At 35.6% G+C, this 16955-nt stretch overlaps 2 protein-coding genes and 1 non-coding gene across 3 annotated transcripts in view; 1 reads left to right on the plus strand and 2 right to left on the minus strand.

Moving 5' to 3' along the window:
- LOC121261913 (trafficking protein particle complex subunit 4-like) overlaps positions 1-13812 on the plus strand; it is a 30700-nt gene extending 16888 nt beyond the window's left edge. Inside the window, exon 3 of the mRNA XM_041164328.1 lies at positions 13465-13812. Coding sequence (XP_041020262.1) covers positions 13465-13661 — 197 coding nt within the window. The 3' untranslated portion in view covers positions 13662-13812. The remainder of the gene's footprint in view (positions 1-13464) is intronic.
- On the minus strand, positions 4985-5058 carry TRNAI-AAU. Its single transcript has one exon. It is a non-coding gene; the product is annotated as a tRNA-Ile (tRNA).
- A 558-nt stretch (positions 13813-14370) lies between the features above and the next one.
- On the minus strand, positions 14371-16321 carry LOC121261914 (galactinol synthase 2-like). Its single transcript, XM_041164329.1, has 4 exons — positions 15992-16321; positions 15164-15484; positions 14941-15075; positions 14371-14834 (listed from the first exon to the last, which is right to left on the minus strand). Exons 1-4 carry the CDS (start codon positions 16304-16306, stop codon positions 14601-14603), a joined length of 1005 nt encoding a protein of 334 aa, XP_041020263.1. The 5' UTR covers positions 16307-16321; the 3' UTR covers positions 14371-14600.
- Positions 16322-16955: the final 634 nt, after the last annotated feature.

Below are 16955 nucleotides of genomic sequence, written 5' to 3' on the forward strand. Positions count from 1 at the left end.
TAAGAAGTATTTAATTATTGGATGGAAAATATTATGAATATATTAAAAATAAGTAATATATATTATTAATTTAAAAATGCATAAATATTTTGACTTTTTCAAAATATATTTTTTTGTACTTGGCCGTAATTATTTTAATATTCTCAAATACGAAAGCATTTCTTTGTTAAAAGAAATGTTTTCCTAATTATATATTACAATAACATATACAATAAATTAATATTCCCAAAATCATTTCTTTATTTTTCTAATTATATAGTACAAGAAAATAAAAAATTCTAATAGATAATTATATATATTAAAAATGTGGTAGCCAATCTTTAGTTTCGAATTTTGTAACAAAATCTCAAACTTGCAGCAACCTTCAATTGTTAGGTGCAAGCATTGTCGTCCTGTCTATTGGGATGTGAGGTGCAGGAGACATGTCTTGTGCCAGATGGGTTGGAAAGTAATTGTCACATCGATGCACAGTGTACAGAATGCAGAGATGAGTTAAAACATGGTTGAATGTGCATTTGGATACGCATGTAAAACAAGTAGTATAGCTGAGATGAGATTTTTTGAGTCTTATCTGCGTATCCAAACTGGCCCTTAGTCTTAATTAGCCTCGTCTATATGGATCTAATTCCATATATGTTGTTATCTGGGACTCTTTGTTTTGAATAAATAGATATTAATTTATTAGGATATAGACATTATAAATTTTTATGAGTAGTTAGTTCATCAGCTAATGCAGTCAGCTCGTTACATACAAAATTGATGCATGCATGTATGGCTTGCCGATTAATTTGGGTATTATTTTTCTAGGTAGGTCTATAAATAATATATAATATGAAATAATTAATTCTATCGTAGTCGGTACGTACGTACTCTTCTAATTTGTGTAAGCAGGCCGAGAGCTGGAAGCCAATTAATTAATTGTATTATAAGAAGCTTAATTGTGAGATGAAAAAATCAACAATTCAACAAAAAGTGGCAACTACTGCTTCAATGAAGCTCTCATTTGCACTGGAGGACGCATTTAGTACTGTAGGATGCATATTGAATCTTTTTAAGAGTTCATTGTTTCCAGAGACCGTCGAAGCTCTCATTTACGCTCAAAATTGGTTAAGGACCAAACCTATCGACATCCAGGAGTTAGAAGAATACGTACAGTCGATGGAAGCAGCTTCAGTACTCACAAATGCAAATCAAGATTTTGAAATTCATCAAATATTAGATCGAGAAGCAAACACTTTGAAGTCGTGGAAATGGTCGAAATCAACATAGAGAGTTGGTAAATAGCATCAAAGAAATGGTTGAAAGCAACTTGGACCCTCCCAACTTATCATCAAACGAGTGTTGTATCTACAGGATTCCAGTTTATCTTCTCAAACTAAATGAAGAAGCCTACACTCCTCGGGTCGTATCGATAGGGCCTTTCCACTATGGCAGCAAAAGATTAGAAACCATGGAAAAGTTGAAACTGAAATATTTTAAGAGATTCCTGCAGCGGATTGACTTCAACGTGGAGATTTTAGTAAATGCAATAAAGCAGCATGAAGAAAGAGTGCGTGGTTGTTATGCAGAAACCATCAAGAAGTTTAGAAGTGACAATTTCGTGAAACTAATTTTGGTGGATGGGATCTTTATTATTGAATTATTCCACGGAATATGCTCCCAAGGAATCACTAGTGTTATTGTTGAGAACCATGCACTGTTAAACCCAATATCGTGGCATGCAATTATGTTGGACTTGCAGTTACTTGAAAATCAACTTCCTTTCTTTGCTCTTGAGATATTATTTAACCTTGCAGATGTGGAATTTCTTGGAAATCTTGAAGTGCAACCAATTAGACACGTTGTTGATTTGACCAAAGCATTTTTACTTCCATCATCCAGAAAGCTATTGTCACCAAATGAAAGTAATGATCTTGCTAGATCAGTTGATCATTTATATACTGCAAGCCAGTTGTACAAGGCTAGAGTGAAGTTTAAGGGGAGCTCAAGCAAATGCTTATTTGACCTACAATTCACCAATTAAACTTTGAAAATTCCGAGCATTAATCAGCTTGATAATGAGACGAAGACTAGTTATTGAAACGTCGTAGCATTTGAGCAATGCCATTATCCATGTGATTCACATCTTACAGACTACATTGAGCTATTGAATTTACTAATCAACACTCCCAAATATGCGGAATTACTTATTAGAAAAGGAATCATCATGAATGGGCTTAGCAACATCGATGCAGTGTCATCTCTTCACAATAATCTGGACACGAATATAGTATATTTTGGCAGGAAATCTACTTATCGTGGTTTGTTTCGAGATTTTAATGCTTTCTATAAGAACACTAAACATAGTTGGAAGGCGACCTTGAAAAGAGATTATTTCGGCACTCCTTGGAAAATAGCTTCTACTGCAGTTGTTGTTACCTTATTGCTGCTCACTCTCGTACAAGCCATATGCTCCATCATCCAAGTTGTGAAGATGTGAAGATGCTTTGTGCATGAAATTCTGGTAGGACATAACATTTTATTTTACTCCTCGCGTTTAGAAATTAATTTGTTAGATTGCTAGCTACAACTTGGAAAATTTGAACATAACATGAACAAATATAAGTACTACTTGAAATAATATATATTATTTTCACTTTCGTCATCTAATAGTACAGAGCCACAACTCTGAATGCTCTCTCTCTCTCTCTCTCTCTCTCTCTCTCTATATATATATATATATATACCCATTTTTACAGAACATATGTTGCACTAATATCTTCTAACTTCAGCACATCTTCATTCTTTACTTTGTTCTTCATTTGCTGAGTTACTGATTGCTTTGTGATTTTCCAAACCCACCCTTGCAATTTCTAGAACCGCGCATGAGGTGTTGGATTCTATGGTGATTTCTTTGTTGTTAAGTTGTGTTTTCCTCTTTGCTTACTCAAGACAAGTTCTATAGCTGCTAAATTATGATTTTTTTTTTATTCTATTTTTTTGTAGGAACACTTTCATGGGCTGAGGCTGAGAACGGAGAAAAGCAATAGGAGATTAATTAGCTAGTGATAGATCATGATATGAATTTCATGCAACAAGAGTGAAGGTCATGCTATCAACCCAATGGATTCCAATGAAGTGATTTGTGTATCTTTGTTTCTTATTTACATACAATTTTATAGCTTTGTTATTATTGATACTCTTGGGATAATGAGCTTGTCTTCTTGAGAATTTATTGTTAATGACGGAATGGAGAAAATTATTACATTTGAACATAAAAAGTGAGGCCATTCAAATATTGGTTAAAAACCATTCGATTGTTTATTATAATTTGTCTAAGTTTTAACAATAGAATGTTCAGCTGTAAAAATGATAGGAAAATTACAATATCTATTTGTATAAAGATTTGGGGATCAAATTATTATTATTTTTTATATTTTTGAAATGGAAAGTTTTGGAACAAAAATATTCATCTTTAAAAAGAAATTTTGTTGTAGTGATTTTCATTATTCCACAATATGGTATGAAATGATGGATAGATAAGTATAAAATAATAAACAATAACTTTTCAATGATTGAATGTTACATTAGACACTATGAAAAAAAAAAAAGATAATAAATGACATTTTTTTCTTTAAAATTTATAATTTTAGTATAATAGCAATAGATGAACAAACGTATAAGTCTTCATAATTTTCATTCATAATTGTTCAAAGTTGAATTAAGGGAAACAAATATTTTGAGACTTCCTTTGACAGATGAGGTTGCATCAACTTTTTGCTTTTGTAATTTTTATTTTGGCTTTGAATTTATTTTTCTTTTTTTTTTCACTCACTTATTTTTTTTAATAATGATATTTGTAAAACTATTATACAATATATTTTACAATTAACTAATATAACAGTACAACTTCCTAAAAATAGTTGAATTTTAAAACATAAAAAAAAATTAATTGTAAAATAGTTGTATAATAAATAATGTGTATCATTACTCTTTCATTTTTATTAGGTTAATGGTGTTGCTAAAAAATTTATTTAAAATAAGCGGGCCCCTCAAAATTATAATCTTGGCTTTGTCCCTAATAGGGGTTCAATAATTGCCAAGAAAACTCATTACAAAATTCAAACAAGGGAGTGACTTTTGTCCGGTGCAAAGCGCCCTTTTTACACCTGTCAATTGAAAACTGACAACTAATATTTTCATTGATTTTAATATATATATATATAAATATATATGACCAGAGATGGTATTTATCATCCCACGTCATAAATTTTATATATTTTAATCTTATTTTTTATTTTTATTTTTATTTTTATTATTTTATTTTATTTTTGTTAAACTAATTGAGTTGTTCTACTTATCATTTATGCATCACATATTTGTTATAAGAAAAATGAAAAATAATTAAAATAAATGTAATATTTAGAAATAATAAGTAGAATTACTCGTTTTGAATTGGATATTTGATTGAACTTATTACTCTTATTCATGGAGATCATGGGGCATGAAGAATTAGTTAGTAGGAATGCAATTTTGATAAAGACTACAAGGAGTGTAAACATCATGATGAACCAAGAGCTAAATTAATGGAACAAGATTCTGAACCAAGCATCGTATACAAACTAATTCATTGTGAAAAAAATTAACCTAATAGAGAAGAAATCTTAGGTGCTGTTTAGATAGTGAGTTGAGATGAAAGTTGAAAGTTAACTAAAATATTATTATAATATTATTATTATTTTAGAATTTGAAAAAATTAAATTTTTTATTATATTTTATGTAAAAATTTAAAAAAATTATAATAATGAGATATAAGAAATAAAATGAAACATTTCTTGTATCAAATGGGGCTTAATCTTGGTCAAATAGTTATTTTCTCCATTTTCCTGGAAGCCAAAGGATGGGGGGGGGGGGGGGGGGGGGGGGGGGGGGGGAAGTGTTACAGAAAGCTTAGATGGAAAAGAAAAGACACGTCGTTTTATAGAGAAATGGAAAGGAATAAATGAGGCCCATGCAGGTCTCGAACCTGCGACCTTCGCGTTATTAGCACGACGCTCTAACCAGCTGAGCTAATAGGCCACATGGATCTTCCAATACTTACTTGAATCTTAACACTTCCATTTTGCATTTCTAGTTCATTGATGAGACTCTTTGATTTCATTTCTAGTTCATTGATGAGTCTCTTTCTTTTCATCCTCGTAATTTCTCGTTTATTAAGTATTTTCTTTCTCCAAATTCCCCTCGAAATGGCAGCAATTTACAGCCTCTACATCATCAATAAGTCTGGTGGCCTGATCTTCCACAAGGTCGGTTCCTTTCTGTTTCTCTTTTTGTCACACGCTAGACTTGGATATTGTTTTCTATTTGTTTCCCGACAAAATATTTCTTTTTAAAAAAGAAATTCTCTTGAAGAAACTGGGTAGTAGTGAGAAAGACTAGCCTTTAAGTTGTTTGAGTTCGAATCAAACTGTTTTGGATTCTTAGATTAAGGAATAATTGATTTTCTCTCTTTTTCAAATTTTTTCTAGCTACCAAGACAAATGGGTATTATGTATATGTGGGTCTATGTGTGTGTGTCGAAGAAAACTTCCAATTTTCGTTGGAATCTTTGTCTTGTGAAAGAGTGGTCGCTTAGGTTCTTTCCAGGAAAATTTTCAAGTTTTCCATGGAAACTATTTCATATTATATACTTTCAAGCCTTGCGTTTGTTTAATATTTCATATAAAAAATGAAGAAATTTTTTATTGAGAATGCGGCTTGTTTGATGAAATTTGTTTGTGCACACCTGCACGCTTGACAATTAGGATTATGGATCTGCTGGACGGATGGACACTAATGATAGCTTGAGGGTGGCGAGTTTATGGCACTCGATGCATGCGATCTCTCAGCAGTTATCGCCAATAGTAGGTTGTTCAGGGATTGAGCTCCTTGAAGCGGATACATTTGATCTCCATTGCTTCCAATCACTTACCGGTAAATTTTGATTTAATAACATACAATGGATCAAACACTGCTATTATTAAGGCTGTTTTATATGTTGGAATATACAAAGCCACGTAGAGAGATTGGAACTAAAATCTCGAGAAGCCAAGCAAAGGGATTCATCTATAACTAGTTGAAAGTTAATTCAGTTATGAAGAGTCTGATATGTATAGTCAGTTAAGTTAGTTACAAACACGTGGCAGCTATTGTACAAATATTCATTAGCCTTTATAAATACAGTCATTGTATAGTCCTTTTAATTCACGAAGTCTTTCTGATGATAATGAGAAGTATACAGTTTCTTCTTAGTTTTCTTTTCCAATTCCTTTGTTTTTAGTTTGAAGTCCTAAAGTTTTACATGGTATCATCGTGTATAAGCATTCCGCTGCCTTCTTGATTCTTTTCTTGAAAACTCTTGTTTTCTTTCTTCTGCTTCTATGGCAGAATCCTCTAATGGTTCTTCTCCTCCTCCTCCTTTGGTGAATCATTCTGATGATTCCTCAAGTTCTTACCATCTACATCCATCTGATAATCCTGGTGCTCTTCTAGTTTCTGAAATATTCACTGGCGAGAATTATGTTGTATGGAGTAGATCTTTGTCAATTGCCCTTACTGTGAAGAACAAGATTGCCTTTATTGATGGAAGCTTGACTCAACCTAGTCTTGGTAATCCTAGACTTCGAGTTGCTTGGCTGAGAGCAAACAATTTGGTCTTATCTTGGTTGATGAATTCTATTGCCAAAGAAATTCATGGTAGTCTCTTATATTTCACAACTGCACTTGATATTTGGGAAGAACTCAAAACCAGATATCTTCGAAGTGATGGTCCACGAGTTTTCTCCTTAGAGAAGTCCCTTAGCTCTATTTCTCAAGGATCTAAATCTATCACTGAATACTTTAGTGATTTCAAAACTCTCTGGGATGAATATATCAGTTATAGGCCCATTCCAAGCTGTCGATGTGGAACTCTTGATAGATGCTCATGTGACATCTTAAAGAATCTTGTAGAAAGACAACAATCTGACTATGTGATGAAATTTTTTATTGGTCTGCATGATTCATATTCAATGATGCGAAGCCAATTACTTCTTCAGTCTCCACTGCCTTCCATGAATAAAGTTTTTTCTTTATTACTGCAAGAAGAAAGTCAAAAATCCTTAACAAATGCTGTTGGCATTTTCCTTGATTCACATGCCATGATTGTTGCACAATCACAGAGACAAACTCCAACAAATGGTACTCGATTCACAAAACTAAAAGGCAAAGTAGATGTAGTTTGTTCTCACTGTGGATACAATGGTCATCTAGCAGATAAGTGCTTTCAACTGATTGGTTATCCACCTGGATGGGAGGGTCCAAGAGGAAAAAGATCCATTCCTACACAATCTGGAGATGCAAACTCACGATTGCCCATTGCAAACAATGCCTCTTCTTTGGAGACAAATTTAAATTTCCCAAATATATTTTCTCAAGAACAAATTCAAAATCTTATGACTCTTGCTAATAGCCTATCCAGTTCACATATTAATTCCAATGCAACAGCTAACACTGCTTGTACCTTAGGTAATCCCTCTTCTCATAATATTGTTTCATCTTTCAAGAATCATTCCTCATGGATTCTTGATACTGGAGCAACAGATCATATGATCTGTTCTCCTCATTTCTTCAACTCAATTCATTTACCTACTAAACCATCTCTAGTTCATCTACCAAATGGCCAATCTGTTCCTATTGTGTTTACTGGAGATGTCATATTTTCTCCTGATATAACTCTGCATAATGCCTTTGTTAATCTAATTTCTGCTTCAAGATTAACTAAAGAAAATTCTATTGGATTGTTTTTTTTTCAATCCAAATGTGTTCTGCAGGACCTCAACAGCTGGAAGATGATTGGGCTTGCTGAAGTAAAGTCTGGTCTTTATCACTTACATAAGTCTTCTGCTAAAGCAAAGAGTGAAGAACCTGTTTCAATCAATTCACCTTCTACTTCTTTAGCAAATAATTGCAATATCAATTCTGATATTTGGCACCTTCGATTAGGATACATCCCACCTGCAAGATTGCAAATCATTAGTGCATCAAATCCTGTTGTACAAGTTACTCATAATCACATCTGTGAAATTTGTGCATTAGCTAAGCAAAAGAAATTACCATTTCCTATATCAAATAGTCATTCAAATAAAGCCTTTCAATTAATCCATTCTGACATCTGGGGTCCCTTTTCCACCACATCATATTCTGGCTACAATTACTTTCTTACAATTGTAGATGACTACACTCGTTTTACTTGGCTCTATCTCATGAAAACTAAAACAGATACTCGAGCTATTCTCACCAATTTTGTTACCTAGGTACAAACTCAATTCAATAGAATCATTCAAACCATTAGAACAGACAATGGACAAGAGTTTAAAATGCCTGTTTTTTTTATCAAGAACATGGCATAATTCATCAACTTTCTTGTGTTGAAACACCCCAGCAAAATGGGAGGGTTGAAAGAAAGCATCAACACCTATTAAATGTAGCTAGAGCATTACTTTTCCAATCGAAATTACCTCTTTCTTATTGGATTGATTGTGTATTAACTGCTACACATATCATAATAGAACTCCTTCATCTATTCTCAAAAATCAAACTCCATACTTCCTTTTGTTTCAAAAACCCCCAGATTATAATTATCTTAAGGTCTTTGGTTGCTTGTGTTTTGCTAGCACAATCATCAATCATCGAAACAAATTCCAACCAAGAGCCACAAAGTGTCTTTTTCTGGGTTATCCACCAAACATAAAAGGTTATAAAGTCCTTGATCTCATCACTCTTAAAACCTTTGTATCGGAATGTGGTCTTTCATGAATCCATATTTCCTTCCAAACCAAATACTGTCCATGCACCTTTCATTTTTCCTAACTTTCCTCAAATCTATGATTCAACACAATCTAACATGCCACTTACTCAACAACCTTCTGATACACTTACTGAAATACCTTCTGATACACCTAAGCAACCCGAGCCTTCAAATTTCCAAATTGAAAATCTTAGAAGGTCTGAAAGAATCAGGCATCCTCCTGCATATTTGCAAGATTTTTACTGTGATAGAATGACTCAGACAACTTCAGTACCTCAAGCATCTCTCAGCTGTAGTTCTCCTATTCTCTCTGGTAAGCCTTACTCTATACTTGATTTTCTTTCTAATTCCCAATTGTCCCCTAAATATAAGGCCTTCGTATCTGCTGTTTCTTCCATTTTTGAACCCAAAACTTTTAAACAAGCCATTTCTCATCCTCAATGGCAAATTGCTATGGCAGAAGAAATCAAAGCTCTTGAAATCAATAACACTTGGGAACTTACTATTTTACCTCCAAATAAGATTGCAATAGGTTGTAAATGGGTTTATCGTGTCAAATTCAAAGCTGATGGATCAGTTGAGAGGTATAAGGCTAGATTAGTAGCAAAGGGATACACTCAACAAGAAGGTTTTAATTTTTTTGACACTTTTTCTCCCGTTGCAAAGATGACAACTGTAAGAGTCTTACTTGCTGTTGCTGCCATAAAGCATTGGCATTTACATCAACTAGATGTAAACAATGCCTTTTTGCATGGAGACCTCGATGAAGAAGTGTATATGCAGTTACCACCAGGATACTCATCTTCAAATGACCCTCGAGTATGCAAACTTAAGAAGAGCCTTTATGGTGAAACAGGCCTCAAGACAGTGGTTTTCCAAACTGTCCTCTTCTCTGAGTCAATATGGTTTTACTCAAGGGAAATCAGATTCCTCTCTGTTCATCAAACAAACCTCAACAGATTTCATAGTTTTGCTCATCTATGTTGATGATGTTATTCTGGCCTCTAATAGCATTGATCAGATCAATCTTGTAAAGAAATTTTTACATGATTCCTTTACCATTAAGGATCTGGGAGAATTAAAATACTTCTTGGGGATAGAAGTAGCTAGATCAGCCAAGGGCATCACATTGTGTCAAAGGAAGTATGCCCTTGATATCTTGCAAGACAGTGGCTTTTCTAACCAGTAGCTTTCCCTATGGAATCTACCCTAAAGCTAAGTGCAAATGATTCCTCTCCCCCTCTATCTGATCCTACTTCATATAGAAGACTTGTTGGCAGATTATTGTACCTTACTATAACCAGACCTGACTTAGCTTACTCAGTTCAAGTTTTAAGTCAGTTTATGGCCACTCCTAGCACTATTCATCTTCAAGCTGCTGAGAGAGTACTTCGATACATCAAAGCCACACCAGGTCAAGGCATTTTCATGTCTGCAGCATCTCCCTTACATTTAAAAGCATATTCTGATAGTGATTGGGGTGGTTGCCTAGATACTAGAAGAAGTGTAACTGGTTTCACAGTTTTTATAGGAGATTCTCTTATCTCTTGCAAATCAAAGAAGCAACCCACTGTTAGCAGATCATCTGCTGAATCTGAATACAGGGCTTTAGCATTTACAACTTGTGAGATTCAATGGCTATTCTATCTTCTGGCTGACTTAAATGTTCTTCATTCCCAAGCTGTATTATTGTATACTGATAGCAAACCTACTTCTGATATTGCTTCTAATCCTGTTCACCGTGAAAGGACCAAACATATACAACTAGATTGCCACATTGTTCGAGAGAAACTACAATCAGGTCTTATCAAAATAATTCACATTCCTTCAAAGCATCAATTAGCTGATATATTGACAAAACCTCTCGGATCTCTCAATTTTCATCACTTAATTCGCAAGATGGGAATGATAAACATCCATTCTCATCTTGAGGGGGGGTGTTGGAATATACAAAGCCACATAGAGAGATTGGAACTAAAATCTCGAGAAGCCAAGCAAAGGGATTCATCTATAACTAGTTGAAAGTTAATTCAGTTATGAAGAGTCTGATATGTATAGTCAGTTAAGTTAGTTACAAGCACGTGGCAGCTATTGTACAAATATTCATTAGTCTTTATGTGTATAAATACAGTCATTGTATAGTCCTTTTAATTCACGAAGTCTTTCTGATGATAATGAGAAGTATACAGTTTCTTTTTAGTTTTCTTTTCCAATTCCTCTGTTTTTAGTTTGAAGTCCTAAAGTTTTACAATAGTAGGCATTAATTATATACAAGAAACTCGATAATGCGTCACGCAATAACGTGTTGGTAATCTCTCAAGCCTCATCCGATCACCAACGTGTGTGTTAGTTACTTTGTTAAGATTTTGTTAATAGTGTTGTGTCATCTCAGGCTTTGTTGAGGTTGTGATCTAGGAGATTTCATGATGAAAAATTTATGCATGCATGAAGCTGGAGATATTTATTGCGGTCTAAGTCTTGCATATCTAGTAAGCCTCATATGAGTATGGACTGGTACTTTTGCGTATCTTTAGTTACCCAATTATGCCAAGTATTTTATTTTTTCATTGTTTTAACCTACTGAAACTTAGTTTTATGAAGAAGCATTCTAGAATCTAATGGTACCTGTTGTTGCACATGGTCATCTCAAATGTTTATGAAGACTAGGGATAATTTTTTTGGGGAGAGGCTAGCCCCCTGTTGCGAGCCTCCAATGTATAAAGGGGAGGATGCCATATGTTTGAAAAAATCATCCTATGGGTAAAAGTATGCCACATAAAACAGCAAATCAGATTTGGATAAATTCTTGCCAAGGGTTTTCTTGAAAAGGACCTCAAGGTGAAATCAATGCTTAAGGCCGTGTGTGGTGGCATATCAATGGTTCTGTGGCCTCTATATGAGCAGCAAAAGATGGGCAGGGTGGATTAGTGAAGGAATTGGAGGGGAGATTAACAATGAACGAGTCAAAAGACGGGTGAGTGCAGCTGATTTATAGAACATATTGAGTTAATGAACTTGAAAATATGGAAACAGGTGAAAGCGAGGGTTTTTGCCTTTAGATTTGATGCTATTAGATTAACTTCCTCGTTGAATTTCGTTAAATCCATATTTTCTTTGTAATCCCCCTAATCTAGTATAAGAGGGTGGTGAATGGGATCACACATTGGTTGGGATGGAGAAAGTTTTTGTAATCTACAATGATTCCAAGGTACTCTAATTATAACTTTGACTAGTCCTTTTGGAGCACAAGCTTAGATGTGGTTTGGGTTTTTCTTGGGTTGTTACATTCTTGGTACAAATTACAACCCCCTTCATCTTCCTCACCTTCTAGTTGGCAGTCGGCCTGCCTTTTATGCTTTTGTGCTTCTTGGTTGCAATGCATCTAGTGATGGTTCACGTCCCTTCAATCAAATGGATTACAGTTTTGGTATTACTGGCCTTCTTTAGGAATCCCAGAAAGAACTTTGGTTGTGGAAGTGAGGAAGAGGTTTTTATTTTGGTGCACTATTTCATCCAAATTTTGCTTCTTTTCATTATGGTGCTGACTACTACCATTCCTTTCATCCAAATTTGTTCATCAAGAAATCTGTTGGCAATAACTCATCCAAGGTCTTCCATGCTTTTCTTTGGGGAGGAATTGGGGATGCTTCTCTTGGGAAAATCCTTACGATTGATAACCTGAGGAAACATGGTCTTATTGTTGTGGATTGGTGTTATTTGTGTAAGAAAATTGGGGAAACTGTGGATCATTTACCATTACATTGTGAGGTGGCCAAGTTATTGTGGGATGGCATCTTCAACTGGCCTGGAGTGGCATGGATAATGCCCAGAAGGGTGGTGGATATTTTGAAGTGTTGGAGAGGTCTTCTGCGTAACGTCCATATTGCTGATGTGTGGAAAACGATTCCTCTACGTCTTATGTGGTGCCTTTGGATGGAGAGAGATGGCCAGTGTTTTGAAGATCAGGAGCATTCCTTGGACAAGCTTAAGAGATTTTTCTTCGACAATCTATTTTCTCGGGCTACTGTCATTAATTTAATGGGGCTAGTTTTCATAATTTCCTTGAATCCATTACTAGTTCTCAATTTGTAGCTAGGTGTTCTCTTTGTATAACTCATGTGTACTTGGCCTATGCCTTCTTTTCTATCAATGAAATATTATCTTACCTATTAAAAGAAAAGAATCATCCAAAACTGGCTGTCATTATCTGGTAGTGGATTTCTTACCACCCTCAGGAGCCTTTAGCACATAGAATCCCATGCTTCCAAAGCACAAAAATACAAAGCTCTGACTCACTGTTTATGCAGCAGATTTTGAATTGAGGGAATATGAGAGTTTTGCGGATATTCAGAACAAAGGAAATTTGAGTTTAGTTGTTTTTGAGTTGACTGATAAGAACATTTAATTTGGTGAAGATTCATCTGCTTCTATGTTAGAATGTGCTGCTCTTGGTTTTACCTGGGGTGCAAGTCTCTGCTTTATGGATTTCACAATATTGCCACTGGGTGGAAATGCTCTTTTTGTGGACGATTACCTGGGTTTTAGGAATGTCTAATACCATTTAGAAGTAATAGTTAAACAACAGTTTCTTTTAGATAGTATTTGATCTTCTTTTCTGCAAAATGTTGACTGAAAGAATAATATTACCTTCTTGGCAGGGACAAAGTTCTTTGTGGTCTCTGAGCCGGGGACACAGCACATGGAAAGTCTCCTCAAAGTCATTTATGAATTGTACACGGATTATGTCTTGAAGAATCCCTTCTATGAGATTGAGATGCCCATAAGGTGTGAGCTTTTTGATATTCACTTGACAGAGGCAATACAGAAGGATCTTGTTGCCTTGTCAGGCAGATGATCCGCTTTGGAACTTGCATTTGACCTGAGTGTTGTTTGCTTTTATACTCCGATGTACATTTCTAGAACAGTATTATCTTGTTTTAAACTTTTATGTAATAAGATATTTTTATACTTCAAAGCAATCATAATATCTGTATGATTTTGTACTTCAAGAAAATCCTAGATGATTAAGCATGTGAAAATGTTTTAGTTGGTGATGAAGAGAGTTCTTCCTGCTGGAGTTTCCGGAAATCTTGCCCGCCCGGTTTGGATTAATAAATTTCCCAACTCATCTTATCAAATCATTACAACAAATTCAAACATGCAGATAAGTTATTTCCTTACACTTGATGACCCTCGATTGGTATTAAGTTATTATATACCCTTCATGGCATTGAGTTCAGCTGGTTCGAGAAAGGATGTTTGCATTCTGATGAATCCTACCTTCACAAAAGTTTATTATCTTTTATTTTCTCTTTACGTGACATGCTCATATTTTTATCATCTCTACCATACTTGTCATGCCATTGTCATCAAATCTGTAATTAACGTTCAGACGAACGAAGAACGATGAATTGAATACATGTGTATATAATTATAATAGCTTGCCAACAAAACCAAAGGGGAAAAAAGCCTATCTGACTTGCTGATAGTAACAAGACGACAGATTTCTTAGAGAGAGAGAGAGAGAGCAACATCACATATACTTAATATTTGTATTCGATAAAACATAAAATATGAAGAAACCCAAACAATGGCCAAGGAATGGCAAGCAGGACCCAAAAGTCCTTAACAATCCCAATGAAAAAATAACAGGAAGGTCTTCTACTTAAAATTAAAGAAGACCAAAACCAACCGATACAATATTACTTACAAGTTACATGTATAGGAAGGTCTTCCACTTAAAAAACAGAAAGACCAAAACCGACCCTTCAACTAAATAAAACCTACAGAAGCACTAAGCGGCGGATGGGGCTGAAATGTAGTTAACGACACCAGCCTTGGAAAGCGCTGCCAAAAATGCTTGCAGGTTCTTCTGTTCATCCCCTGCTTCAGCCTCTCCCGCAGGCACAGTATTCTTGTAGTCCAATGACCCATCGTTGTATATGTCCCACCATTTCTTCACCAGCATCTTGATGTCTTCCCTGTCCATGTTCTGTTCCTCCCCAGTATACCTCCATGGCTTTGACCCCTAAAAAACCAACCAAAATCACCATTAGAAGACTATCGTTCCTAGAAACAACAGTAGTATATACGAAACTCTGAGATAGTTCTCATAAAAAAAAAGGGATACTCACAGCAGCACAATAGTGAACAACCTTGACCTTGTCAAGCTCGATGTTCTCTGGGTGGCGCCACATCAAGGCCAGGACAAGGTTGTAAACTGGAGGGATTGGCTTGTAAACATCCCTAAAGAACATGTTCAGAAAGTCCTGAAAGAATCATAAATATATTTTTGGGTCAGATAATTGATTTGATTGACTAAAAACCACTCCTGAGTCCTGAAGTTTCGAGAATTACCTGCTCAGCAAAAGGGGTAGGAGGGGTAGTTTTGAGTGTCCTGAGGAGGTCATGGTATGTGGTCATCTTGGGTTCATACACAAACATGCCGGCATTGAAGTAGAGGGGAGGCTTGGGGCCTAACTCAGCAGGCCACTTGACCTTGTCTGGGCACTGCTGGCAGTAACCAACCTTGTATTGTGGACTGTGGCTCCATGTTTTCTCACAGAAGCAATCCATCACTGCATAGAAATAGTTGTCCGGGAGATCAAAGAGGTGATCTATATTCTCAAAAACTTGGATGTCTCCGTCTAGGTAGATCATCTTGTTGTACTCCACAAACTGCAATTTCCATCGTAGCAAAACTTCAAATTAAACTCCACTCACAAAGATATTGAAACTCATGCGGGTAGGAAAGAAAAACAAGAAATTTCGTTTCTTTTACAAAAAATTATGTCACCGTCAAGAAAATTTTAGTGGTGGCAGACAAAATGCTCCGTCAATTTCGTATACACTTTCACAGGAACAGCAAATATATATAACAAGAGGTTAAAAGGAGGTCAAAGCAGAAGTAAAAAGATTTTTTGGTTGCACAAGCTGACAAAAGACAAGCTTGGCTTCCTTTTCAAATCAAGAGAGAGATTCAAAGGATTCAAATGGATATGTTTCTAGAAAAAACTTTTTCCTCAATATCTGGATGGGAACCGAACCGACTAATTTACTTTTATTCGAGAAAAAACTAAGCCTTATCTGGAACAGGGCAAACTAACTAGCTAGCAGTAACAGAAAGCAGTAAATACGTGTAAACCATGAAAAATTAGAAAATGGTTACCAACAAAGCATGCATACCTCCCAAATGCGAAGCTTGGAGTAATTGATAACGTAATATGCCATGGCAAACTGGGTTTGGTTCTCAGGTGGGTAAACCGGCTCAATCTCCTTCACTATACAACCCTGAGACACCAGAATGTCACGGTGCTCCTCGGGCACGTCCGGCAAGATTGCCACCACCAGTGGGTACTTGCTCTTTGCCTTTCTCAGGCCCTTTGCCAACCCGACCACACCTTTCACGTAGTCCCCGTTGCCTGCCAAGAACGTAACGTATGCCCTGGTGGGCATGCTGGCGACCTTGGTTAGCCCAGTGGTGGTAATGTTAGGAGCCATTTGAAGTTGGTTTTTTGGAGAAATTAAGGATGATATGAACAAAGACCGGTTGAACGGATTTGATCAGAAGCCTAGCTTTTAGATGTTTGGTCTGGAAGAAAACAGTTTGTTTTTCTAGGGAAAGGAAGAAAAAGGGTAATGAGGATGAGGTTTTGGAGTTGAGAAAAGAAAATGGTTTTGTTTGTTTGGATGATGAGAAAATGTGTTTGAGAAGAAAAGGTTTGTAGTCAGAGTGAGATAGATGCTTTGTGTGGAGGACTTGCAGCTTGGGGGTGGTGGGGGTTTATATAGGATTTTGGGTTGATTTTGATTAGGTGTAATGTTGAAGATTATGGTAATTAAATAATAAATAATAAATATATTTGTTCTTGTGACTTGTCTTTAAGGTAGAGCTGGTGCTACCAATTAAACGGCATCGCTTAGACTAATGTGGTTCTAAATTTATAACTCTACCCATGATGACTCACGACGTTACTTTATAAATTGCAGTAAATTAATTACTTATTTGAAAAGAGAGAGAGAGAGAGAGAGAGAGAGAGAGAGAGAGAGAGAGGAGAGAGAGAGAGAGAGAAATTTAAGGAATTGGGCGGTGCCCGAATGGGCAGGATAATAAATGGAGAGAATAAAGCATGAAATTTGTTAAATGAGT

Source organism: Juglans microcarpa x Juglans regia, chromosome 4S (assembly GCF_004785595.1).
Source record: "Juglans microcarpa x Juglans regia isolate MS1-56 chromosome 4S, Jm3101_v1.0, whole genome shotgun sequence".
Lineage (NCBI taxonomy): Eukaryota > Viridiplantae > Streptophyta > Magnoliopsida > Fagales > Juglandaceae > Juglans > Juglans microcarpa x Juglans regia.